Here is a 26284-nt window from a genome sequence, read left to right as displayed (position 1 = left end):
ATTGCATCCCTGTCATTACACAATGCATTTTGACTGATGATTGTGCAGGCATGTAACAAAAGTCTTACTTCTCTAATAAAACAAATAATGATGAAATGATAACCCTTTGATTCTGCTGTTGCATGCATGCTGTGTGTGGTATCATCTACAGAAACTGACTTCCTCAACATTGAATTAAAAGATAACTTCCTAATTGTAACCTTTCTGATGCGTATAAATTGCCTTAACATTTACCTCTCCTCCTCTCTGCTGCTTTCCATGTTGCACTTTCTTTTTGGTGGTTTGCCTCGCTGTGCTAAATCTTCAACAGTTCTTGGAGGGAAGGTATTGGATTTGCTCATCGCCTGTACTTCCCAGGCCCCCATGTCTTCCAAAGCCCCCAGAGGCTAATAGCAAGGATGTCAAAGTAAGTTATCTCCTGCAAAATTGCATCCTGATGTAGAGTCGGCACCATTTGGACTTGCCCCTTCCATTTCCCATCCTACTTCTCCCAACATCCATTATTAGAGAATTGCTTGATTGCTGGCGACGTGCTATACTGAAGACTTTGAGCAAGGCTTCTGCACGCTGAGGAGATGCCACCTCCTTGAGCAGACATTACACAGCCCCAATCTGCCCTTTTAAACTAGACATTAAAAATCCCATGGCCATCATTTTGCAGTTTTGCAGGGAGTTCTCCAATGTCCTAACCATCATTGGTGAAAAGCATTAAAGCAAAGTCGAATACACTGTTTACTCATCTTCATTCAAACTGCATTTCTACATGGCATGATTCCATAGCACCTGCAGCTTCCAATTGTATCCTTTTATAAGTTCCAAGGTATTTCTTGCAGATTTGCAGAGCCATGCATGGAGATAGGACAGGTGACCAAAAGCTTGTACAGGGAAGGAGCTTTGCAGAGCATTGTGAAAGCAGAGAGAGATTCAAGAGAGAAATCCCAGAGCTGTTAGCAAAGCTGGCAGTGGAGATCAAAGGGGTTTTCGGGGTGATCCGGGGGCCAGAGCTCCAACTATTCCTCAATAATCAGTTGTGAAGGAGGCTGGAGATCAGTAGATGTGTGGGGACTGGTGGAAGGCAGGTGGTGAAGGGCAGAGTGCTTGGAGTTTTGTTCCATTCACCAGCCTTGGTACTAGGAATTAGTGAAGTGTGGAGACATGTAATTCAGGGATGGGTCAACAGTTCCTGACCTGTGCTTCCAGCCTACCTATTGCTGGTGTTGACAGGCTGGTACCAGACAAACATGGATTGTGTTGCTAGCCCCAGTGTCGTAGATTTGCAGGGAAGCCATCTTCATCTGGGGTTTGTATTTATTTTGGTCCCTATCTGAGATACTAATTGTGTCTGTTCTTTTTCAGTGACCTGGATGGGATGTGACCTGCATCCACTCATTCGCATCTGCCTACATGTTCTGCATGGGTCAGTTCTTGTCTATCCCTGCAACTGCCCAGGAACTACAGAAATAAGCAAGGCTTTGATGAGCAGCTTATTTTAAAGGATGCATAACGGGGGAGGTGAGATTGGACGCAGCACCCCTTGCCTTGCTGACCTTGACACCAATCAAGCGGCCTTGGTACTATCCACTGTTGTTGCTGAACCAGGCGGCTCAGCATTAGGGATGGGGACAGTAGTGTGTCAGAATTATTTGATAAGCAGTGTAATTCCTTTTTCCAGAGCCTGGTGAAGGACCTTTTGCTCCTCAGAAATTGAACAAAGAAAGGTGCCAGGTTTTATTACTCTTCTGGGTACCCCTGCCAAAACCCTCTTCCTGTTGAAATGTCTATATTAGACACTTTTTAACCCCGCAATCCCCAAGGCCTTACTTTACAGACTGTTACCTGTATATTCGTGCATTTTCCTGAAATAATATTTATGGACATATTTAAACAAAAGGTGTTTTTCAGTTGTTAAGCCGGGAAGATTTTTGCCTTTAGCAGACTTTTTTAAATGGAGAAGGGAAAGTGGGTGTTTGAAAAGCAGAGAATGGACATTGTGGAATCCAATGTATTTCTCCACTGCAGTGTACATTGACATGCTGCAGTATTCTCCATTATATATGCAAAAGCTGTAACCTGGTTTGTGTTGGTGCCAATTTGTCTTGTGAAGGAATTATCCTATTGCCTCTATCAAGTTAGTTTCATGCCTGCCAGCTATTTGCCACAAATGAATCGGGCATTAAGTAGACGATCTCTCGAGCGTGCTTAATATCTGTTACATACAGAACTGGTTGTTCATGGATTAGCATCGTGATCTTCTCTGAAGAAACACAGAGCTACTGGAGGTGCTGTTACTGGGCATGAGGTTTTAAACCAAAGCCTTGTTGCATCTGATAAGGGCAGAGTGGGGGGGCTGGTGAATCGACCAAAGTCAAGGCCTTCCTATTCCGTGGATGCAGTAAACTCTGTCTAAGCTGTCACACCTGTGTTTCAACACGGTTGATCATCATTGCATTGGGTGGATGTTGGTAAAGAGAACATGTACAAACTATTCCCCACTCAAACACCTGAAACCCTCTCCTTTACTGTACACTTGGTCCATATTTTTAGCCTGACTGCCTGTTGCTGCTGTGTGACTTTTGTCTACATAATCCCAGTTTAATCTCAGGATTGTTGAAGTTTGGGTGTGGGGTTTTCATGTCTGAACTGATTTAGCAAAAAAGTCCTTTTGCCATGCACCAGTCCAGTGGGGTCGGGCGGCACATCTGGAACGCCTGGATTTATTGGCTGACATTTCCCCGAGAGTTGCTGGAGTTCAGGCCAGGCCTGTTCACTGGCTGTAGGGTCTCCACCAACTGATATGTGTCCTCAAGGTGGTGATTTGCCCTTGACCTGAAAGCTTTGAATTTTGGTTTTAGTCTTGGGGAACTTGCGTTTTCAAACAACTTTGAGTTCTACTTGTCTGCCACATTGAATGCCTGTCCAGTGATGATGACTGTGCATATAGAGTTGCTGGGAGACTCTGTTTTTTCCACAACCATGCTGTATCTACAGGAGAGATTCTGATGGTGGCAGAGAGAACCACTTTGTGGGAATGAACCGTTTGTCCTTCGCCTCCCCTCTAACATTTGAAGGAAATATGTGCATTGTTGCACCTGGCAGTTAACAAGATTCAGGGGTAGACTCGGCTTTGATGCCGTGCATGGTGCCCAATGCAGAGCCTCTCGAGCAACCCTAACGCCAACCCTAATCCTCTCCAGCCCTGCCTAGAGAGACAATGCTTCATTGCCATACTGTGGTAGTGTTCCTATAAAGCTGCTCTTGTTTTAATCATGGACTATTGTAACCCCACTGATTATTACATATTAATGTATTTTAAGTTTTCAAATGTTTATATTTAACATAAGGGGGTTCAGTACACAAGGTCGGAGCCAGGACTCAAACAAGTTGTGTAATGTAACATTCTTCATGGCGTTAATCTGACTTTATGCACAGTGAATCCCGCATTTTTTTTTTGCCACTTGAGTTTGTCAGTGCCCTTCACACCTACTCAGTGATAATGCCACCTTTGAAAACAGTAACCATGTCAGCTGGTACACAAAATTGCTGGAGAAACTCAGCGGGTGCAGCAGCATCTATGGAGCAAAGGAAATAGGCGACGTTTCGGGCCGAAAACCCTTCTTCAGACTGATCTGGGGTGGGGGGGAGGAGGAGGAGCCCGAGGGCGGGGGGATTCCTAATTCCTCCCCCTCCCTTTTTCCTTCCTTCTCCCCCCCCCCCCCCCATCAGTCTGAAGAAGGGTTTCGGCCTGAAACGTCGCCTATTTCCTTCGCTCCATAGATGCTGCTGCACCCGCTGAGTTTCTCCAGCAATTTTGTGTACCTTTGATCTTCCAGCATCTGCAGTTCCTTCTTGAACACAACCATGTCAGTTGTGTGTTTTGCAAAGTGTTTTAAGTCAAAGTGGGGGTTTCAGCCATGGTTAGTCAGGTCAGCAGTAGTTGCTGTTACGAGAATCTTAAGTGTGGTGGTGCTTCGGCACACATTCTAGTTCTCTTCACTCCCACTGGGATCTGGGCTGGAGTGAGAAACCCAACCCAGACCCCTGTGTCTAGAGAAGTCTGCAGTTTTAAAAACATAGAAATTAGGTGCAGGAGTAGAACCAGCACCGCCATTCAATATGATCATGGCTGATCATCCCTGTCAAAATCTGTACCCTGTTCCAGCCAATGCTGTAGACTGCAAAGTGGCTGGCACCATTTACCCTCGTCACACTTCAGCCCCCTACCACCACCACAGCACTGATTAGCAGCGGCCTCTATTCTGTAATCTGAGCAAGAGAAGGGAGATCCCAGGAACTGCTGTCTGTTATTTTATGAAAGACCACTGCACATTTGGCACATTTGCAGAGCACACATGCCGGGGTTTTCCTGTATCTCCCCATGTTTGCATCTCCTCGCGCAAGCACTTTGTAGTGGCACAATGTTGATATTCTGGGTCAGTAGGCATATAAGAAGCAGGCAGCTCCAGGCCTGACATTTCTCTCTCAATCAAATATCTTGAGCACAAATGTTGACTCGAGGGAATGTTGGTTTGGGGTTATTTATATTCAATCACGTTGCTGATTTTTGGGATCTTGCCATGTAAAAATAGCCTATCACAATTCTATGTAATATCAGTGATTCACTGCCCTGCCTGTGAAGTGCTTTGTGAAATCCTGAGGGGGCAAGAAGTTGAGACAGCATTTCACTGCCCAGTGCCTTGGGTGACTGGCCTGTTTGCCAGTGTTGCATTGTCCAGATGCTCTGTCAGTATTTATTGTAGTGCTGGTGCGGGCACGATGGGCCAAATGGCTCACTGTGATGCAGCAGTGTATAAACTCTGATCTCTGCCTGGTCTGGACATGCAGCACTCAATTTCCACCTCTGAACTGGTTCAATTAACCACTAATATACCAATGGTGCAGTGCCATTCAGATTTAATTGCAGATAAAGTCATGTTGCCTCCCTGGCTCTGGAATGGAGGTATGGTTATGCATTAAAGCAACTTTAATACAAAATACTGTATCCAGTTACTGTGTGAATGCAACAAGCTCTAATGTTGGTCTTGGTATTAATGATGAAACATTTGTCTGCTTCTGACAGAAGTGTGGGACATTTTACAGCTGGTGTGACATTTGAGTAAAGGAAGGGGAGGGTTGTGTCTCCAGTTCATATTAACTTGGGCACTCGTCTTTTGGGGAATAACACCATATTTTATTGCAGCTGTACAAATTCTACACCCTTGGTTTTGAAATTCTACATAGGACGTTGTGGGTAAAGGGTTTGATACTGTTACTAATGTAGGGGTGGGAAGGATGTACTGCCACGTTGGGTACAGTGATTCGCTTTCCCTCTCACCACCCTGAAGGGAAATATCCCTTTTGTAGCTTTGGTTGTAAAATTTAAATAATGTAAAAGTCAGTGGGAGATTTTGGATTATTCTTCAGAGCAAGAGTCCGAAATGAACAACCCTGCTGGATGGGGTGGAGGGGTGGGTGGAACCCTGGAATAAGCTCTGGAGGATTGATTCTTCCTTTCCCCTTATTGTCATTGCCAGCCATGGCTTTTGTTGGTGCTGCCCTTGTGAGAGGAAATAATCAGGATGTCTATTAGAAGGGCTCTGTACGGTGTCCAATGTCTAACCTATCTGGGGCAGCTGGGGATGTGGATGGTTAGGGTGGTGCCACTGTGGCTCAAGGAGCAGTGCCTCTGAATGAAACGTGTCTTCTGTCTTGGGCCTGTGTGGCTGCTTTCATTATGCTCATTGCCAATTGCTCAACACTGAGGTAACAGTAACGCATATTTAATTTGTACTGTCTAGATTTTTGTGAACATTGAAATATTTAACTTTTCATCAACTTTGTATCTGTATATAAATGGAAAGTTTACCAAATGTTTGTCTGCATGGTTTTAATTGGGATATATCAATGTTGGGAAAGTGCCAGCTGATCCAGGGGTGAAGTTTCCAAAGCAGGCATTTGACTTCAGTAAATGTTAATTATTTTGCAGTTGGTGTTCAGGTTAGAAACTGGCCAACATTTTTGGTCTGTGGACATAAGGAAGTGCAGGTGCTGGATTCTACGCATCTTTGCTCTGGACTGGCGTTGCTGTTCCATGTCGTCACCTCCATGCCTGTTGCTTAATTCCATTTCTTTAATTCCATCACCAATCAACTGGCAACTATTGGTTGTCATCATCATCCTCTAACTTCAACTGATTACTGTCCCTACCTGCTTCACGGAAATTTCCATCATTCCAGCCCCCAAGTAAAGTAAAGTTATCGGTCTTAATGACTACTGCCCAGTAGCTCTATCACGGACCATAATGAAGTGTTTTGAAAGATTGATATGGGGCCCATATCACACCAACCCTGGGCAATCTCGACCCTGTGAAATCTGCATAAAGGAAAAAATAGATACACGGAGGCTGCCATCGGCTTTGGATTACCTGACAATACGAGCACTTATGCCAGGATGCCATTCCTTGACGACAGCTCAGCTTTCAGCATCACAATACTGAATAGGCTCATCTTTAAACTCATGGAAGTTCTGGTCTAGTTCCATCAATATTTGTCTTACTCTAATTTAGTGTTTTAATTTGAGCCAGTTCCTTTATTATACCTCTGTCGTCTTGATTATGTCATCAGTGTGCACCACAGCCTCTCGCTGCTCTCCTTTCTCAGAATGTCTTGAGGTCGTTTGCTCAGTGACTTCCATGACCCAAGTACCAGGGAGGCAAAAAAAGCTATTTTATGGTCACTAAAATGTCTGTCTGCTCTGAACCAAACAGTTCCCTATCTCTATATAACTAACCTAAAGTCTTTGTCTTGCTTGTGCCCACGGTGTGTCTCTGTGTCTGTCAATCTGGTTAATTCCTATTATCTTCCAAACGCTAGGCCACAGCCTTCTTATTTTCACACACCCTACTCACATTTTTCCCGTGGTGCCGATAAACATCTTCCCGTCGCATTTCCGCAGTTATTAATCATTGAAATTTTTAAAAATCGCCCCAATTTCTTCAAACTCGCCTATTTTGTGAGGAAAAAGTCCTGATGACGTCACAATGCACTCGCAAGGCAGGATGGGCCACTCCAGGAGGGAGGGACACTCCACCCCAACCCCCTCCATCCTTTACACCCGACTCCCATCTCCCACACCCCTCCCCCTCCAGTGCACCGATTCATGATTAGAGTTTCAAAATAGGTTGACCCACCCCAATGTATCCATAGAAACATATAAAATAGGTGCAGGAGTAGGCCACTGGGCCCTTCGAGTCAGCACCACCATTCAATGTGATCATGGCTGATCATCCAAAAGCAGTAACCCGTTCCTGCCTTCTCCCCATATCCCCAGACTCCGCTATCTTTAAGAGCCCTTTGCTCTCTCTTGAAAGTAGCAACTGTGTGAAAGTGGTTCCTCGTCTCCTTTCTAAATGGCCGTCCCCTTATTCTTAAACTTCGGCCTCTGGTTCTGGACTCTACCAAAATTGGGAACATGTTTCCTGCCTCTAGCGTGGCCAAACCCTTAATAATCTTAATGCTTCAATAAGATCCCTTCTCATCTTTCTAAACTCCAGAGTATAGTATCCCAGCTGCTCCATTCTTTCATCATGCATCAGTCCTGCCATCCTAGGAATTAATCTGGTGATCCAATGCTGCACTCCCTCAATAGCAATAATGTTCTTATCAAATTAAGAGACCATTATTGCACACAATAATCTAGGTGCGATCTCACCAGGGCCCTGTCCAACTCCTTTGCTCCAAAACTCAAATCCTCTTCACAATGAATGCCAGCATGCCACTGGCTTTCTTCACCTCCTGCTGTACCTGATGCTTACTTTCAGTGACTGATGTACAAGCACACCCAGGTCTCGTTGCACCTCCATTTCTCCTAATCTGACACCAGATAATAATCTGCCTTCTTGGTCTTGCCACCAAAGTGGATTACCTCACATTTATCCACATTATACTGTATCTGTCATGCTTCTGCCCACTCACTCAACCTAATAGACAATAGGTGCAGGAGTAGGCCATTTGGCTCTTGGAACCAGCACCGGCATTCAGTGTGACCATGGCTGATCATCCCCAATCAGTACCTCGTTCCTGCCTTCTCCCCATATCCCCTGACTCCGCTATCTTTGTCAAGTCAATTTTATTTCTATAGCACATTTAAAAACAACTCTCATTGACCAACATCAGTGCAGGTACTAATGTGCTACATACAATGGTACGTAGATCTAACAATGCATACATACAGCGCTCCCTCAGAGGACCTCAAGAAACGCTTGTGAGTAGAAATAGGTTTTAAGTCTAGACTTAAAGGAGTCGATGGAGAGGGCATTCCGATGAGAAGCGATTCTTCAACTTAAAAAAAAATAGTATGTTTTAAAGTATGTTTTTGATGTTTCTCGGTGTGTTTTGTGTGGGGGGGTAAGGGGAAACCGTTTTGGCCGCCTCTTCCATGGAGAGCCGACTTTTTCCAGGTCGCCTCCCCCGTAGCCTAACAGCAAGTATCGGCGCGGCCTTTCCCAGAGACGCGCCCGGGGCTTCAGCGGCGGGCGCAGCGTGGAGCGGGTGAGCCCCCGCTGGAGGGGAGCGCTCCGTTTCGCTGGCCCGGGGCAGCCGGCAGCCTGAAGCCGAGGTCTGCACAGCTCCAGCTGGCGCGGCGTCTACAGCCCGGGATCCCTCGTGGGGGACCCGGAGGAAGAAGAAGCAATCACTGCCGGCCCGCGGCCAACTACTACCGATCCTGGACTTACCTTGCATTTGACTTTGCCCCTTACCATCTGGACGCCCGCAGCAACGGCTGCGGAGGGTGGAGGTCCCGACCACGGGGGAAAATGGAGGAGGTCTGGCCAAGTTCTGTGCATTCCACCACAGTGATGAATGCTGTGGTAGATGTTTGTGTTATATTTTTTATTGTGGTTGTGTGTTCTTTATTATTGTACCGCTGTTGACAACCCAAAATTCCACCGACCCTGGTTGTGTGGCAATAAATTCTATCAATCATTTAAGAGCCCTATCTAGCTATCTTGAAAATATCCAGAGAACAAGGCTCCAGTGCCCTCAGACAGAATTCCACAGACTCACAACTCTGAAAAAGTGTTTCCTCAGCTCCATTCTACACCGCCCAACAAGGACTTCCATCTGTATATATGTATGTAGCGCCGCAGAATTTGTGCACCTATTTCCCCCCCCCCCCACGTTTTTTGTTTTTTCTGTTTCTTGTTTTTTGTGCTAAATTGTATGTATGCACTGAGTACGAGCAGCTTTCAGTTTCACTGTACATGTATAGTGACAATAAATGGCATATCTATCTATCTCTAAATGATTTACCCCTTATTCTTAAACTATGGCCACTGTTTTTGGACACCCACAACATCGGGAACATGCCACCAAGTCCACCGAAAACGGTGTCTGCGACGGGCCGGGAAGATCATTAAAGACCCCTCCCACCCTAACCATGGACTGTTTGCCCTCCTCCCATCAGGGAGGCAGTACAGGAGCCTCAGGTCTCGTACCAGTAGGATGAGGAACAGCTTCTACAATAATACCATCACATTGCTGAACTCGGAGTCCCGCCGATAGACTTTTCCAGTCTCTCCGTCCACATTGTTTGATTATTCTGTATTTTTATTTCTATATTGCACTATACTATGGACTGACGCTAAACTGCATTTCGTTGTACCCATACTCGTATTTGTGCAATGACATTAAAGTTGAATTGAAGTCAACCATGCAGCCTCATAGCATCCTCCTCGCAGCTCACACTGCCACCCAATGTATAGGAAAGAACTGCAGATGTTGGTTTAGTTCAGTTAACACAGGGTCAACCGTAAAATGAAATGTTTTTGACAAGACAACGGGTCACCTCAGCAATGATATTACAAGGATAAAATTAAGGTTAAAAAAAGATAAAAGTGACATTGGTCGGTAAAAGACAATAATAAATTAAATCGAAGGTAGACACAAAATGCTGGAGTAACTCCGCGGATGCTGCCTCCAGCATTTTGTGTTTCCCTTTGATTTTACCCGCTACTACTTGTCTGCGTCTCCCTGTGACTAGCCGACCTGAAAGAACCCTTGTTGTGGCCATCTCCCTGAAACTCGTCCACAAACCTCCCTCCCTGCCAGCCAGCCAGCCAGCCTGCCAGCCTGTCTCCCTCCCTGCCAGCCAGCCAGCCAGCCAGCCAGCCATGCTCCTCAATGGGAGCAGCGTCACCCCCTTGACTCTCACCGCTGTTGGCAACATCGTCTCGCGCTGTGGGAGGGGCCTCGCGGCCACGCAGTAAAACAGCCGCTGATTGGTGACAACTCCGACCAATGGGCGGCGCGCTCACGGCGGGCAAAGGCAAAGATCTTTGGGCAGAGGATCGGTGGAGAAGCTTCGAGATGGTTCTGGAGAGTACGATGGTCTGGTGAGGCCCGGTACCCGGTCCCCCCCCTCAGTCAGTACCCGGTCCCCCCCGCCCCCCCCCCCCCCCCTCAGTACCCGGTCCCCCGGGCACCCGACCCTGCGCTCCGGCCGCTCCGTGACTCAGCGCCCAGGATGAGGCCTGTGACTGGGCCACGGCATCAGCTGCTCGGCCCGGCTCCCCCACCCCCTGCCCCCCGCCCCCCCCCCCCCCCCTTTACCCCCGGCTCCCTCACCCCCACCCCACCCCCCGGCCCCCCCACCCCCACCCCACCCCCGGCTCCCTCACCCCACCCCCACACCCCGGCTCGCCCCCCTGCCCCCACCCCCACCCCCGGCCCCGGCTCCCCCAACCCCCCCTGCCCGCTCCCTCGCCCTCACCCCCGGCCCATGGCCCAGCTCCCCCACCCCCGGCCCGGCTCCCCCACCCCCGGCCCGGCTCCCCCACCCCGACCTCGTCCCTCTAACCCTGTCCCGTCCAAGTGGAATTTAATACAGAGAAAGAAGCGTGAGGTGTTACATATGGGGACGTCTAACAAGGGCAGGGCAGGGCAGGACAGGACGGTCGGCCTCTGGCTAGTGGAGTGGAGCAGAGGGATGTAGGAGCGCAGGTTCATTGTAGATCGGGAGTATTGAGTATACAAGCTGGGAGGTCATGTTGCAGTTGTACAGTGCCCTCCACAATGTTTGGGACAAAGACCCATCATTTATTTATTTGCCTCTACTCCACAATTTGAGATTTGTAATAGAAAAAATCACATGTGGTTAAACATGGGGGGGGGGGGGGGGGGGGCAGCAGCAGGGGAGACTATATCTATGTTCCTCTTTGATTTTTCTTTTAGTTTTGGAGATACAGCATGGAAGCAGGCCCACTGAGACCACGCTGACCAATTAGCATCTGTTCACTAGACACTGGGGCAATTTTATATATACCTAGAAATCTGCAATTTGGAGTTTAGAGATACAGCGTGGGAACTGGCCCTTCGGCCCACCTGTCCACGTCGACCAGCGATCCCCGCACATTAACGCTATCCTACACTCACTAGGGACAATTTTTACATTTACCAAGCCAATTAACCTACAAATCTGTTCGTCTTTGGTGTGTGGGAGGAAACCAGAGATCTTGGAGGAAACTCGCAGGTCATGGGGAGAACGTACAAACTCCATACAGACAGCCCCCCCTTATCAGGATCGAACCCGGGTCTCCGGCACTGTATTTGCTGTAAGGCAGCAACTCTACCATTGCACCACCATGAATGTGGGAGGAAAACGGAGATCCCAGAGAAAACCAGCGGTCACAGGGAAAACGTGCAAATTCTGTACAGACAGCAACTGTAGTTAGGATCAAACCGGGTCTCTGGTGCTGTGAGGCAGCAGCTCCAGCACTATGCCACTGTATCTCAATACATCTATAACACAAAATTGTTTGGCTGATTGCTTGGATATAGATGGGTCAGAGAGGTACACTGAATATTTTGGGTTGGTGGACGACCTTCCCTCTGAGCTTGATGCCATACTAGTCTCTGCTCCTTTCTAACAGCCACCTCTGCTGGTTTGTTACAGTGTTGACAACAGTGAATATATGAGGAATGGAGACTTCCTGCCAACCAGACTGCAGGCACAGCAGGATGCTGTCAACATCGTTTGCCATTCCAAAACACGGAGCAATCCTGAGAACAACGTTGGGCTCATTACACTCGCCAAGTAAGTCACCAATCTTTAATGTATCTCTTGGGTGGATGATTTAGTCACATGACCTTACATCTTCTGCTATGCCATTTCACTTGGCCTTGGGGTTTCTCACTGCTTTATGTTCCTTGGTGTTCCCAAATTGAGGAAACCATTGTGGAACTGATGAAGCCATCAGTGGAATGGGGCCTGTTGAAAGAAGTATAGCTGTAACAAACCTCTGCAAAGATTGCGGGTGTAGGACCTGCTGCGGGTGGAGGGGTGCTACCCGTGTAGAACCTGCTGTGGGTGGAGGGGTGCTACCCGTGTAGAACCTGCTGTGGGTGGAAGGGTGCTACCCGTGTAGAACCTGCTGTGGGTCGAGGGGTGCTACCCGTGTAGGACCTGCTGTGGGTGGAGGGGTGCTACCCGTGTAGTACCCGTGTAGGGGTGCTACCCGTGTGTGGGTGGGTGGAGGGGTGCTACCCGTGTAGAACCTGCTGCGGGTGGAGGGGTGCTACCCGTGTAGAACCTGCTGCGGGTGGAGGGGTGCTACCCGTGTAGTACCCGCTGTGGGTGGAGGGGTGCTACCCGTGTAGAACCTGCTGCGGGTGGAGGGGTGCTACCCGTGTAGTACCCGCTGTGGGTGGAGGGGTGATACCCGTGTAGGACCTGCTGCGGGTGGAGGGGTGATACCCGTGTAGGACCTGTTGCCCGTGTCGGACTTGCTGTGAAGAATGTGACAGCCCAGCTCCATGTAATAAGCAGCCACCACTTCCACTGTTGTGAAAATCATTATATCCAGCAACTTGGACATACATGCAGATGGGTTGGTTGGTAAGTTTGCAGATAACCCCACGATTGCTGGGTTTTGGGCTGTAAGGCTGTCAATGTATACAGCGTGATATCCCAGTTCTTGGAAGGATATCGTTTAGCTGGAAACACTAAAGGTCTCTTGCCCTCTCCCTTGTCGAGCCCTCTACATATTGCCTGAGGAACCTTTCCTGAACACATTTGACAAATTCCACCCCGTCTCAGCCCTTGGCACTATGACAATTCCAGTCTATATTGGGAATGTTAAAATCCCTTACTGTGACAATCCTATTAGTCTTGTAGCTATGTGTAATCTCCTGGTATATTTGTTCTTCTAATTTCTGTTGACTATTTGGGAGCCTGTGGCACATCCCAACAATGTGATCATCTAATTTCTCATTTCTCTCGTCTGTTTGCAGTAACTGTGAGGTGCTCACCACCTTAACGCCTGACACAGGTCGGATTCTCTCCAAGCTTCATGCTGTGCAGCCCACTGGGAAAATCAGCTTCTGCACTGGTATCCGAGTTGCCCACGTAAGTGAGACCTTTGTTGAGCAAACTTCAGCACTCTACAGGTTCCATTCGAACTCTGCTCACTCTCACTTTAGGAACTCCCACAATGAGCAAGACGGTGTGTCCACGTCATTTCAGGAGAGGAGAAGCCAAGAACGTAATTCATTTATTTCCCCTCCCCCCAACACACTAAGCCTGTTATACCATTCAACAATCATAGCTACTGTTTTTTTTCTCCAGCACCGTGTTCCGTATCCATCTTATCTCAAATGACTCAACTTTGTCTCAGTTTGATATCCTTAGTTGACTCGGTGTCAGCAGCTTTTTGCAGAGGCCTTGCAAAATGTAGGGACCTTCAGAAAAATCTTTGTGTCTTCTCTTGACACAGGCAAAATCCCAGAGGGCTGGATAGTATCCTTTGTTGTGCTTTTGATCAAGATGGGAAGTAGGAATAATCCTGGAAATCATAGGCTGGCAAACGTTGTGTTAGTGGCAGAGATTCTTTGGGACATTTGGGAGAGAATAGACATAAAGGGACAGTCAGCATGGCTTCATCCGTGGCAGGTTATGTCTTGCGAACCTGTGAGTATTTTGAGGTTCCAAAGTTAATTGAAGTGGGTAGGGCAATGATGGTTTATTAAGGCACGATAAAGTTCCTTATGGTAGGCACATCAGTATGGGGAATGGAGGGATATGGACCACATGGAGGGTAAAGGAGATTAGTTTTATGGCATCATGCTCGGCAAGGGCATTGTAGGCTAAAAGGCCCGTTTCTGTGCTCTATGGAGCTATTCTATGTTCTATGGAGAACTAATCCAAGAGATTGAGATGCATGGAATCCAGCGAGGTTTGGACTTTTGGATTCAGAACAGGCTTGCTCGTAGAAGAGTTGTGGTTGAAGGATGTTATTCTGGCTGGCAGGCTAACCAGTGACATTGCACAGGGATCGTTGATGGGATGTCTGCTACTTGTGCAATCTGCGAATTGGATGTAGATGGGTTGGTTGCAGACAAATACCAAAATTATAGAGTTTCCGTCAGTGAGGTAGATGTCAAAATATGCTGCAGGATATCAATAGTCAATAGTCTATTTAATTGTCATTTGGACCCCTGGAGGTCCAAATGAAATGCCGTTTCTGCAGCCATACATTACACACAAATAGACCCCAGACACAACATAATTACATTTTACATAAACATCCATCACATAGCTGTGATGGAAGGCCAAAAAAAACTTATCTCTCCACTGCACTCTCCCCCCCCCCCCCCCCCCGATGTCACAGTCAAAGTCAAAGCCCCCGGCTGGCGATGGCGATTGTCCCGCGGCCATTAAAGCCACGCCGGGTGGTGCGAGGTCGCACACCGGGTCTTGGTGTTGGAGCCCCCGGTGTGCGCTCGCAGAGTCCCGCGGCCATTCCAGCCGCGCGGGGCAGTGGTGTTAGGCCCCGCTCCAGGAGCTCTTCAACCCCGCAACTCGGGCGGGAGAAGTCGCCGTTGCAGGAGCCCCGAAAAGCGGTCTCCCTCCAGGGATCCGTGGGCTCCCGGTGCCGCCGTCCGCAGACCCGCAGTAGCAGCCTGCCTTCGCATCAGCAGCAGCAGCGGCATCGGCAGCAGCGGCAGCGGCAGCGGCAGCGGCAGCGGCAGCGCTCCTCCACCGCTCCAACCGCTCCGGTCTCGGCCAGCTCCGCGATGGCGACGGTGAGTCGGCACCAGAGTCCCCGGCTTCTTCCCGTTGGAGGCCGCTCCTCGTTGCGGCCCCAACGACAACTGAGACCCGACGAGAAAAGGTCGGGTCTCCAGTGCAGGGAGAGGTTCAAAAGTTTCCCCCCCCCCCCGCCCCCCCACACACACACCCCAACATAAAATAACAAAAACTACATAAAAACACAGACAAAAAATAATAAAAACGCGGACAGGCTGCAGAGGCCGCTGCTGACCAGAGTCGCGCCGCCTACTACGTAGAAGATATAGATCATCTACAGAAATGGGTGGAAATGCAGGTGGAGTTAATCCAAATAAATGTGAGTATTTGCACTTTGAGGTCCGTCCATAACTCTGAGAGGTAACACAGGTAGATAGAGTGGTAAACGCATATGGTATGTGTACCTTTATTGGTTGAGACGTAGAAGATAGAACAGTGCAGGAAGAGGCCCTTTGGCCCACAATGCTTGTGCTGAGCTGATCTCATCTGCCCTATTGTGCTGAACTGATCTAATCTCCTCCATTCCCTGCTAATCCATGAGCCTATTAAACGCCACCTTTGTATCTGCCTCCACAACCACACTTGGCAATGTGTTCCAGACCCCCACTATGTTAATTCAAAACCTGTCGTGCACATCTCCATTTTATTTTCCCCTCTCACCTTATGACTATACTCTCTAGTCTTGGGAGAAAATGGGTTCTGACTGTGTATCCTATTTGATACACTTCTTCCAGTCCGAGTGTCTCCACTGAGGTAGGGAGCAGCTCAGAACTGCTTTCTAATTGTTGATAGGATGGTTCCATTTTCTTGGCACTATCTCACAAACGGGAGGTCCTCCCGAATTCCTGACTTAATTTATCAATAATTATCATCTCTTTAGCAAGAGTAAGGAACGGGACAATGGTACATGGTATGGTGCCTTATTTGTCACATGTACCGAGGTACAGTGAAATTCTTTTTTGTATACAGTTCTGTCCAAATTATCACTATACTCAAGAACAGATACATATTAAATAAGCATCTCACATACAGTACAAGTGAATTGCAGTAGTACACTGAGACAGTATACAGAGTCACCAGTTTGCTGCCATTTTCAAGTCCTACCTGTTGTAAGTGCAGGGATCTTGATCTGATCATGAAGGTCTGTTTTCCTAGCGGCGTTGCAAGCCACACGTAACCGTCCGTGGTGATGTTCGCTTCTGCTCCACTGCTGTACACTGCACAAGTGCTCGGCATCTTAGAGTAGCGCCAGGATGTTGCATGGCCTCCAGCGGTCCACTCCACTGTCGAAGCACTGCACTACATGATGAGATGTGCGTGGTGCATGAGGGGCCAAGCAAACTCTATCTGTACTCTGATTCTTAAACTCTCTTCCAGTTGGCTCTTAAACATCGTCAGGGGAAGAACCACAAAACACGGATCATTGTGTTTGTTGGAAGCCCTGTGGAAGACAATGAGAAGGACGTAAGTAACTGCATGGTTATTTCCCCAGGTGGTCATTCCTTTGAGTTTGACTTCTCCCGCATTAGGCAAGGCAAGGCAAGTTTATTTATATAGCACCTTTGTGCAAACAGCAATTCAAGGTGCTTTACAGGAAAGAAAAAATAAAATAGTCAATAATTAAAAATTGCAAAATAAGCAATACGACAAATGTATGAATAATAAAACAACGTCAATGAAACAATAAAACGATTTTAAGAAGCACATAAAGGGGGTTAAAATTAGACGGTTAAGATTACCTGCATGTCGGGTTATGGACAAGCTATAGTAAACAACAGTGTTTTTAGGCCTGATTTAAATGCGCTTACAGTCTGTGCACACCTCAGGTGTTCAGGGAGCTTGTTCCACAGGTGTGGAGCATAAAAACAGAATGCTGCTTCAGCCTTTTTAGTTCTGACCCTGGGAACACAGAGTAAACCTGTCCCTGAAGACCTGAGGAGTCTAGGCGCCTCATATACAACAAGTAGGTCAGAGATGTATTTTGGACCTAGACCATTCAGTGCCTTGTAGGTCAGTAACAGAATTTTAAAATCTATCCTCTTACACACAGGGAGCCAGTGCAAAGATTTAAGGACAGGTGTAATATGGTCCATTTTCTTGGCATTAGTTCAGTACTGCTAGATTGTGTGATTGTTCCTGAATCCTGCTGATTCTGATGCTCTGTAAATACTCATAAATTGATTAATAAACCTCTGGCCATCCTTAGCGCACTCTTGTCTCAGTCAGGTGGTTGTGAGTTTGAAGGGACCGTGTCCAACTTCACTCCAGTCGGCGATGACAGATTGTCGAGTGCCATGACACCAATGCCGGTTTGTTTCCCGTGGCAGATCTCACTGTGGCTGTGACAACAGCCACCCTGAGTGTTCCCCTTCTGACCTGATTAATGCTGGATAATGCAGACGCTGTTGCCCTAACCAGCCAGCCAGTGAATCTGCAGAATGATGCCAAGCTTGTGTGTGAGGCTGTTATTGAGGCAGGAATCCCCTGTACTGTACTGTACTAGACTAGATCTCCGCGTCTAGATAGCGATTCCTCAGCCTGCCACAACGTGCTGGTAGAATTCAACAGGTCAGGCAGCATCTGGGAAGGGAATGGATTCTATTCCTTTGTAAGGAGCCCACCCAGGTGTTCTGTATTGCACCATGGTCAAGTGGACACTTGAATTGGACATCAAAAGGCAGTAGTGCCAGTGTCTGGCCACTGCATGGGACTGGACTGAGATGGGGTGGGAGGCGAGCACGCCAGGCCTGTGTATTCAATCGTTTGCTGTGCTCTGCTCCTTGCAGTTGATCAAACTGGCCAAGAGGCTGAAGAAGGAGAAGGTGAATGTGGATATTGTGAACTTTGGAGAGGAGGTGAGTCATGGCAGAGTGCGGAAGAGGGATTGGGTGGGATGGTGGTCTTGTGAACCAGGGAAGCAGAGTGTACATTAGAGGTGGTGGAATGTAACAAAACCCGTCACACATTTGATGTGATTCTGGTCCCTTGATGGGAACTCAAAACCTAGGATAATAGCAGTTGATGCAAATGTTTTTTTTTAAAAAAGAGCATGACAAAACTTAAAAGAGGCCCTTTGGCTCACCATATCTGCTCCAACGACAATCCGGAACTGAACACATTCCATATCCCTATACATGATCTGTATTCCTCTATTCCTACCTATTTAAATGTTTCTCAGACAGTGGGATCATATCTGCTTCACACTTCCCCTAGCAGCAAATTCCGCCAACTTTCTATGACAATCAAATATTTGCCCCACACACCTTCTTTAAACTTTCCCCCTCTCACGTTAAACCAATGCCTCTAGTATTTGACATTTACAGTCAGACGAAACACTCTAAACTATAAACTATATACCCTATCTACGCATCTCATAATTTTATAAACTATCAGGTCTCCCCTCAATCGCCAATGCTCCAGAGAAAATAATTTAACTTTGTCTGGCCTCTCTTTATAGCTAAAAGCTCTAATGGAGGCAGCATCTTGTGAATCTCTTCAGCACCTTCTCCAAAGTCTCCACCACACTGCACACAATACTCCAAAAGTGGTCTCTGTAATGTTTTATACAACTGTAATATGACTTCCTAACCTTTATATCCAATACATGGACCGATAACGGCAAGTCTACTACCTTTCTTTACCATCCTCTCTACTTGTACTGCCACTTGCCTAAAAGGCAGCACTGGAGGTTGTTTGGGCAGACAGCTTTGAGCTGCTCATTTCTTTACCCTCTTGTCCCATCTGCCCTTCTCTTTGTAACTTGAATATAACAGCACTCTCGCCTTCAGGAAGCGAACACGGACAAGTTAACAGCTTTCATCAACGCCCTGAATGGAAAGGATGGAACGGGCTCCCATCTGGTGACAGTGCCCCCAGGCCCAAGCCTTGCAGATGCTCTCATCAGCTCCCCCATTCTAGCTGGAGAAGGAGGCACCATGCTGGGACTTGGAGCCAGTGACTTTGAGTTTGGTGTGGACCCCAGTGCCGACCCGGAGCTGGCCCTGGTAAGCAGATGTTGTTTTCCTTCTCATGAAAGCTGGAAAAGTTGGAGCTGGGCTGAGGCATTAAGGCCTTCGAGCCTGTTCCACCATTCAACACAATCCCAGCTGATCTTGCCCCTCTGCCCGTATTTTTGTCTTCTCCCCATTCCCCTTGGTACCTCTTAGAAAGCTGTCTATCTCCTTGGATATATTCAGGACACCCTCCACTGCTTCTGGAGGGAATTCCACAGCTTCACCATCCGCAGAGTAGAGTGATTTCTTCTCCTCTCAGAACTAAATTACTTGCCTCATCTTCTGAGCCTGACCAGCAAGTTGTCAGAAGCTCACATATTTCAGTGGCAAGTATACCCTTGATAAGAAAATGAAAGCTGCAAGCAGTCTTCAGCAATACCACAGTGAACATTGACAGAGAGATGCAGTGACTCAGTGCCTTGCTTCCAGTGCATGCAGTGAAATCATTTTTGCTGCATGACATCAGATCAAAACTGCTGCCCTGTCAGTTGTATATAAAATAACATGTAGTCAGTGATAGAAGAGTTGAACTACAGTCTCCCTGGCTATTTCTCCCTTGTTTTGGTTTTCGTGTCAATGTCAGATGTTAAACTATTTTATCTTGCTTCAGTTTGGTCGCTGTATTTACCCTTATTACCTGACTGACCTCAAATTAATTCTAATTGGCTTTAAACTGGTGTGGGAGAGTCTGTTGGGGCATTTCTCCACTGTGGCAGGGGTGATGCTGTTTATTTGTAGGCGGTTGAAGACATGAAGTCGTCTCCATCCATGTTGTGTTGAACTTCCCGCAGGCTTTGCGTGTGTCGATGGAGGAACAGCGGCAGCGACAGGAAGAGGAGGCCAGGCGAGCGGCTGCTGTGTCGGCCGTGGAGGCGGGAATTGTGACTCCAACTGGTGACGGTGGGGCCTTTGCTGAGAGGGGGAGGGGGTCTGTGTCTTGTGTGCAGCTGCTGAAACTAGTGGGCAGTAGACCCCATGAGGAGCAGCAGTGTTGTGGTGGGCTAGCTGTAGGAGGGAACCATCTCTTGATCATGCTGGCCGTGACTACACTGTGGTGACTGAGTCCATGGTTCCTTCCTCCTAAGGCAGATCAACTATTAAAGCTAGCCTTGACCTCTAAGGCCATGGAGGGATGCTCTTACTCCAGATCATCAGATTGGTGAACTTTACAGTGCAGTGGAGGCATGCTGACCATTTGAAAGAGCAATAACAATTAGTTCATTCACTCCCCCTGCTTTGTGTCCGTTCTTGTGATCAAAACTGTTCAATTCACACTTGGAATAATTCTGAAAGTCGTCTCCAGCACTTCTGTTCGGGAATCTTAGTGCTGGGCTCTATGGTCTCAGTTGTTTGTTGATGCGGTGACACGCTCCATGTCCCTATCTCTGGCCAGCTGGAGTCTGTCTGGATGAGGGTGGGGGGGGGGGGCAGCTGGAGTGGAATGTGGGCGACGGGGTGAGGGGGGGAGCAGCTGGAGTGGGGAGGGGGGATGTGGGTAAGTGATTGCAGCAGTAGGGGGTCTGGGTGAATGAGGGAGGCTGGGGAATGTGTGCGAGCAGCTCGTCTGGATACATAGTGATAAACTTCTTATTTCCTTTCAGAACCGGATGATGCCCTTCTGAAGATGTCAATAAACCAACAGGAATCCCCGGAGACTGGGCTGCCAGATATCAGCAGCATGACAGAGGAGGAGCAGATTGCCTACGCCATGCAGATGTCCCTCCAGGCTGCCGGTACACACATGGAGAATGTCTTCCGAGTCCCTTTGATCCAAATGCCTCAACCCCTCAGTCTTTCCTAATGCGTCTATATTGTGACCCGTAAACATGCGTGCCCTGCATGGTGTGATCCAACTCTTCCTCTCTAACAGACCCTGAACGTTCTCACTCTTTCAAGCAGCCACCTTTCCTCTTGTCCTGGTGGTTATAAAAATTGCATTACTCCAACACATTGCACGGCCTCAGGTCATCCCCAAGTGTTTCCCTGACAAGGAAGCACGCTGAATGTGTCCATAGTGTAGATGATGCATCCAGCTTGCCTGCAGAAAGACTCCCAACGCCTCTGAAGATGTCAGTAAATGGCTTATACAGTCATTTTCTTTGAATACTGGCTCATGGATGAATTTTGTCCAGAGATACCAGTTAGAGCTCTCCACTTCAGAGAGGACATTGCACTCTGAGAGTGTACTTCTAACCCCACCATTCTTCCTGACCACGACACGCTCCTGCCACTGCCCCTTCCTCAGTGCCTTGATCAGCTAGTGTGCTGGGCTTATTGAATTCCAACCAGGAACATTTTGTTGAAGGAAATCAGGAAAATGTTTAACTTTTGTTCTTCCTTAGAATTCGGGAGTGCTGCAGATTTATCCAGCATGGATGCTGGGACTGCCATGGATACATCAGAAGCTACAGCCAAGGTATAACCAACTCCTCAAGGTGCATCCGACACCTCAACCTCCCGCCCTGCCCCTCCCCACCCTTCTCAGCATCACTTGGGCTCCAATCACCCCACCGTCAACCCCCAACTCTCAACTGCAGAATTAGGCCATTCTTCCCATCGTGTCTGCTCCACCATTCAATCATGGCTGATCTCTTTTCCCCTCTCAACCCCATTCTCTTGCCTTCTCACTGTAACCGTTGAATCCTTTACTAATCAAGAACCTATCAATCTGTTTTAAAAATACCCAATGACTTGGCCTCCACAGCTGTCTAGCAATGGATTTCACAAACTGACCACCCAAAGAGCCAGCAGCTTTTGTTCCTGAGAAGCCCACCACAGATGCTGCTTCTGTGTAGCAGAAACAATGGGTATCTCTGACAACTGCAGCTGCTGCTGTGATCACAGTTACTTGTCCAGTTTCATTGCTTTTGTTGCTCATCCATTCCTTCCCCATCTGTACTTGTTCTGTCCTGTTCTCCTTCACTCCACACCATACATGTCACGTTTTCCATCCCAGGACCCTGGGAAACAACACAGAACATATACCCGTTTAGCTGGTACTCAAAAGGCATCCAGTCCGATGCCTGTCGCTCCAGCATCTGGCCTCAGCAGAATTTCAAAAGTGATCTTGAAGCTCCATAAACCTGCAGAATCAGACTGAGCATTGGACCAAATGTAAGGGTCTTTACTCATGGTTTTCCTATCCCTTCTCTTGTCCTATCCTCAATAGGAAGAAGATAACTATGATGTCATGGAGGACCCCGAGTTTTTGCAAAGTGTGTTGGAAAACCTACCTGGAGTTGACCCAAACAACGAAGCTATTCGCAACGCCATGGGCTCCTTGCAATCACAGACTTCAAAAGACGGCAAAAAGGACAAGGAGGAAGAGAAAAAATGAGTGCCAGCCTGTGTTAGAGAGCCTCATAAATTGCTGCCTGATATAAACTGGTGCAACAACAGTCCAGATTGCTTTATTTTGCAGTAGTTACTGCAAATGGTAGAAGTGCTCCAATATCTTTTTATTTCTCGTCTGTGATGTTCTGTGAAATGCACATGACCTACAGTGAAATGTTAATAAAATATTCCTGACTTCATGCATTTATGGAGCTGGCCTGTGGGACTGACAGAGTGTGCGCATGTCCAAGGTTATGAAGCCATGATGATGTACAGTTTAGAGTGTTTACTCGCCTTTGTATGAACGAGGAGAAAGTACATGAACTAGGTAAGGGAGGGAAAAAGGATTCATGTAATAATAATAATACAGGTTCACAATCTTTTATCCGAAATTCTGAAAACCGAACATTTTTAACTGCCGGGATCGAGGCGCAAACTTGCGACCACGAGCCGAGCACTCTACCACTGAGCCACCCGTTAAACGTTAAAATCTACGCTAAAAATCTTCCAATCCGAAAAGTGTCTGGTCCCAAGGTTTTCGGATAAGAGATTGTGAACCTGTAATAATAATATATTTTATTGTCATTGCACATCAGTGCAACGAGATTTAGTATGCAGCTTCCAACCGATGTAAAGAAAAGTAAAATAAATAAATAAGCTGTGTGACATGACAGTCCAAGGGTAATGGGGGGCCGGTTCAGAGCCGCTGTAGCTCTGGGAATAAAGCTGTTTCTGAGTCTGGAGGTTCGGGCATAGAAGGCCTTGTAACGTCTGCCGAAGGGAAGTAGTTCAAACAGTCCGTTACAAGGGTGTGAAGAGTCTTTATGGATGCTGACGGCCTTCCTGAGGCACCGTGTGTGGTAGATTCCCTCCAAGGCTGGTAGCTGTGTCCCAATAATCCTCTGCGCTCTGTGGACGACGCGCTGAAGAGCTCTCCTCCGCCTCCGTGCAGTCAGATACCACACAGATGCCATACGTTAATATGCTCTGGTGCAGCGGTAGAGGTTGTTGGCAGCTGCTGGGGCAGACCAGTCTTTTTTAATGTCCTCAGGAAGAACAGTCGTTGCTGTGCCTTCTTGACCAGCGCAGCAATGTTGGTGGACCATGTGAGGTCCTCTGAAATGTGAGTGCCCGGAAACTTAAAGCTGGACACTCTCCACACTGTCCCCGTAAATGGAGATTGGGGCGTATTCTCCATTATGGGACCTCATGAAGTCAATAATCAGCTCCTTGGTCTTGGAGGTGTTTAGTGACAAGTTGTTACATGCGTACCAGTCCGCCAGGTTCTGCACCTCCACTCTATTTTGTTTCATCACCGTTGGTGATCAGCCCAATCACTTGTGTTGTCTGCAAACTTCACTATGGTGTTGGTGTTGAATGCAGGAACACAGTTGTGAGTGAAGAGGGAGTAGAGCATGGGGCTTAGTACACAGCCCTGTGGTGTGCCGGTGCTCAGGGTGATAGTGGAGGACAGGTGCGGGCCCAGTCTCACTGCCTGCGGTCGCTCCATCAGAAAGTTCAGGATCCAATCACATATCGGCCAGCGGGCTGAGGCCTAGCTGGTGGAGTTTGGTGGGGATGACCGTATTGAATGCAGAGCTATAGTCATGAAGAGCATCCTCACGTACGCGCCCTGTCTGTCCAAGTGAGTCAGGACAGTGTGAAGAGTTTTTGTTGTCCAAGTGGTCCAGTGCGGAGTGGAGGGCCAGCGAGATCGCATCCACCGTTGATCTGTTGTGGCTTACGCGAACTGCAGTGGGTCCAGGTTTTTGTCGAGGTAGGAGTTGATTTGCTCCATGATCAACCTCTCAAAGCACTTCATCACCACCGGCGTTAGTGCCACTGGTCGATAGTCATTGAGGCATGTCACCTTACTCTTCTTGGGCACCGGTATGATTGATGCCCTTTTAAAGCAGGTGGGGACCTCAGACCTCAGAAGTGAGAGGTTGAAAATGTCCGTAAAAACGCCCGCCAGTTGGTCCGCACAGGTTTTTAGATTGAAGATTCTTGTGAATACCTCCACCAGCTGTACAGCACAGTCCTTTAGTACCCTTCCCTGGACTCCATCCAGGCCTGCAGCCTTGCGTGGATTGATCCTACACAGAGCCACTGTACCTCCTGAGTGCTCAGTGTTAAGGCCTGTCCCTCCGCCATGGCCGGGGTTATTCCACTCCTGTTGGTGTTGCCAGTTTCGAAGCAGGCAAAGAAGGTGTTTAGTTCGTTGGCTAGTGTGATATCACCGTGGGGGCAGGCTGGGCTGCTCTTGTAGTCAGTGATGTCCCTGACACCCACCCACATGCTTTTGGTGTCCGCGGTATTGAAGTGGTCTTCCACCCTTTGCCTGTGGATGTCTTTGGCCTTTTTTATGCCTTTGTTCAGGTTCCACCTGGCCGCACTGTAGGCAGAAGTGTCCCTGGATTTAAAGGCATTGTTGCGTGCCCTTAGCAGATCCTGAACCTCCTTGTTCATCCAGGGTTTCCGGTTTGGGAACATTATTTGCTTGTCCATTGTGACAGTCTCCACACAGCAGTTGATGTAAGAGAGCACAGTGGATGTGTACTCCTCCAAGTCTACCTCTGCACCACTGGTTGGTTGCCTGTTGTGCAAACAGGTCCCAGTCGGTGCAATCAAAGCAGTCCTGGAGTTGTCGGGTGGCGTCCTCGGGCCATATTTTGACCGTCCTTATTGCAGGTTTGGTCTTGCGGATGAGGGGTTTGTATGCAGGCAGTAGAAACAGTGAGAGGTGATCGGATTGTCCCAGGGATGGGCAGGGGAGAGCTCTGTAAGCGTCCTTGATGTTGGTGTACACTTTACCCAGCGTGTTTGAGCCCCTGTGTGGAGGAGTGGGGGGTCAGAGTCGTGCAACAGAAAACGCACATCAGCACCAACTAGTGTTTATCCACTCTAACCTCTGTATCAAATGTTGGCCTATAGTCTGCTCACAAAGTGATTGTCAAAGCTGTACAGCTAACATCTCTCTACAGCTAGTACTCCCCAGCATATCGACTCAAAGCTGTACAGCATAAAAATGGGCCCATTGACCAAAAATGTCTGTGCCAACCTTGCTAATCTATATGTAGAGATCTATATCAAGATATATAAATGTCTACATCTAAGACATGTTTTTGAACCTTTTGCCTAACTCTAATCATTTTCCTGCCTATATTTGTGCAACATATACAGCAGCCTGTGGTTCATCACCCTCCCACTTGAGAATGTCCAAGACAACGTGGACACTGCCAGGGAGGCACCACACGTAGCAGAATTCAGTTATAACGGACCGAGGCTCCTGTTGCATCCCCTCACTTCTGCCAGTTACCCAATTTGCTGGCGCCATGTGGCATACTTCTGGTTGTGGGAGCGGAGAGAGCGAGCATCATGAAAACTGCATGAGTGCTGGGTCTGCAAATTCTCACTTGTTTAACCCACCCCTAGAGCCTGTCCCACTTTCACGACCTAATTCACGACCTCTGCCGAGTTTGCCCTTGACTCATACTCGCAGCATGGCCGTCACTAGGTACTGGTGGCATCAACTAGGTCGGGGCGTTTTTCTAGCCTGATGAAAAATGTCCACGAGTAAAAGTCGTGAATTAGGTCCAAGACGTTCCCTCCTGGCCTTACGTAAAATGTTACCCCCTCTACCAGCATCTCTGGAGAGAAGGAATGGGTGGCGTTTCGGGTCGAGACTCGCCTATCGTACGGATAATGAGGGTGGATGTAGTCTTTTAGCCGATGATTGACACAGCGGGCTGGAGTAACTCAGCGGGACAGGCAGCATCTCCGGAGAGAAGGAATGGGTGATGTTTCAGGTCGAGATCCTTCAGACAAGTCTGTGACAACAGCTCCCGTCAATCAAG

General features: G+C 48.0%; 1 protein-coding gene across 1 annotated transcript in view; it reads left to right on the top strand.

Annotated features, from left to right (window-relative positions):
• LOC129694519 (putative PIP5K1A and PSMD4-like protein) overlaps positions 1 to 22632 on the top strand; it is a 51526-nt gene extending 28894 nt beyond the window's left edge. Inside the window, exons 16-26 of the mRNA XM_055631236.1 lie at positions 311 to 406; positions 10284 to 10390; positions 11950 to 12090; positions 13287 to 13401; positions 16459 to 16545; positions 17868 to 17936; positions 18870 to 19085; positions 19886 to 19994; positions 20696 to 20827; positions 21437 to 21510; positions 22264 to 22632. Of these exons, the coding sequence (XP_055487211.1) occupies positions 311 to 406; positions 10284 to 10390; positions 11950 to 12090; positions 13287 to 13401; positions 16459 to 16545; positions 17868 to 17936; positions 18870 to 19085; positions 19886 to 19994; positions 20696 to 20827; positions 21437 to 21510; positions 22264 to 22431 (1314 nt within the window). The 3' untranslated portion in view covers positions 22432 to 22632. The remainder of the gene's footprint in view (positions 1 to 310; positions 407 to 10283; positions 10391 to 11949; positions 12091 to 13286; positions 13402 to 16458; positions 16546 to 17867; positions 17937 to 18869; positions 19086 to 19885; positions 19995 to 20695; positions 20828 to 21436; positions 21511 to 22263) is intronic.
• Positions 22633 to 26284: the final 3652 nt, after the last annotated feature.

Source organism: Leucoraja erinacea, unplaced genomic scaffold (assembly GCF_028641065.1).
Source record: "Leucoraja erinacea ecotype New England unplaced genomic scaffold, Leri_hhj_1 Leri_69S, whole genome shotgun sequence".
In the NCBI taxonomy this organism is placed as follows: domain Eukaryota; kingdom Metazoa; phylum Chordata; class Chondrichthyes; order Rajiformes; family Rajidae; genus Leucoraja; species Leucoraja erinaceus.
This window is presented reverse-complemented; position numbering and strand designations above follow the sequence as displayed.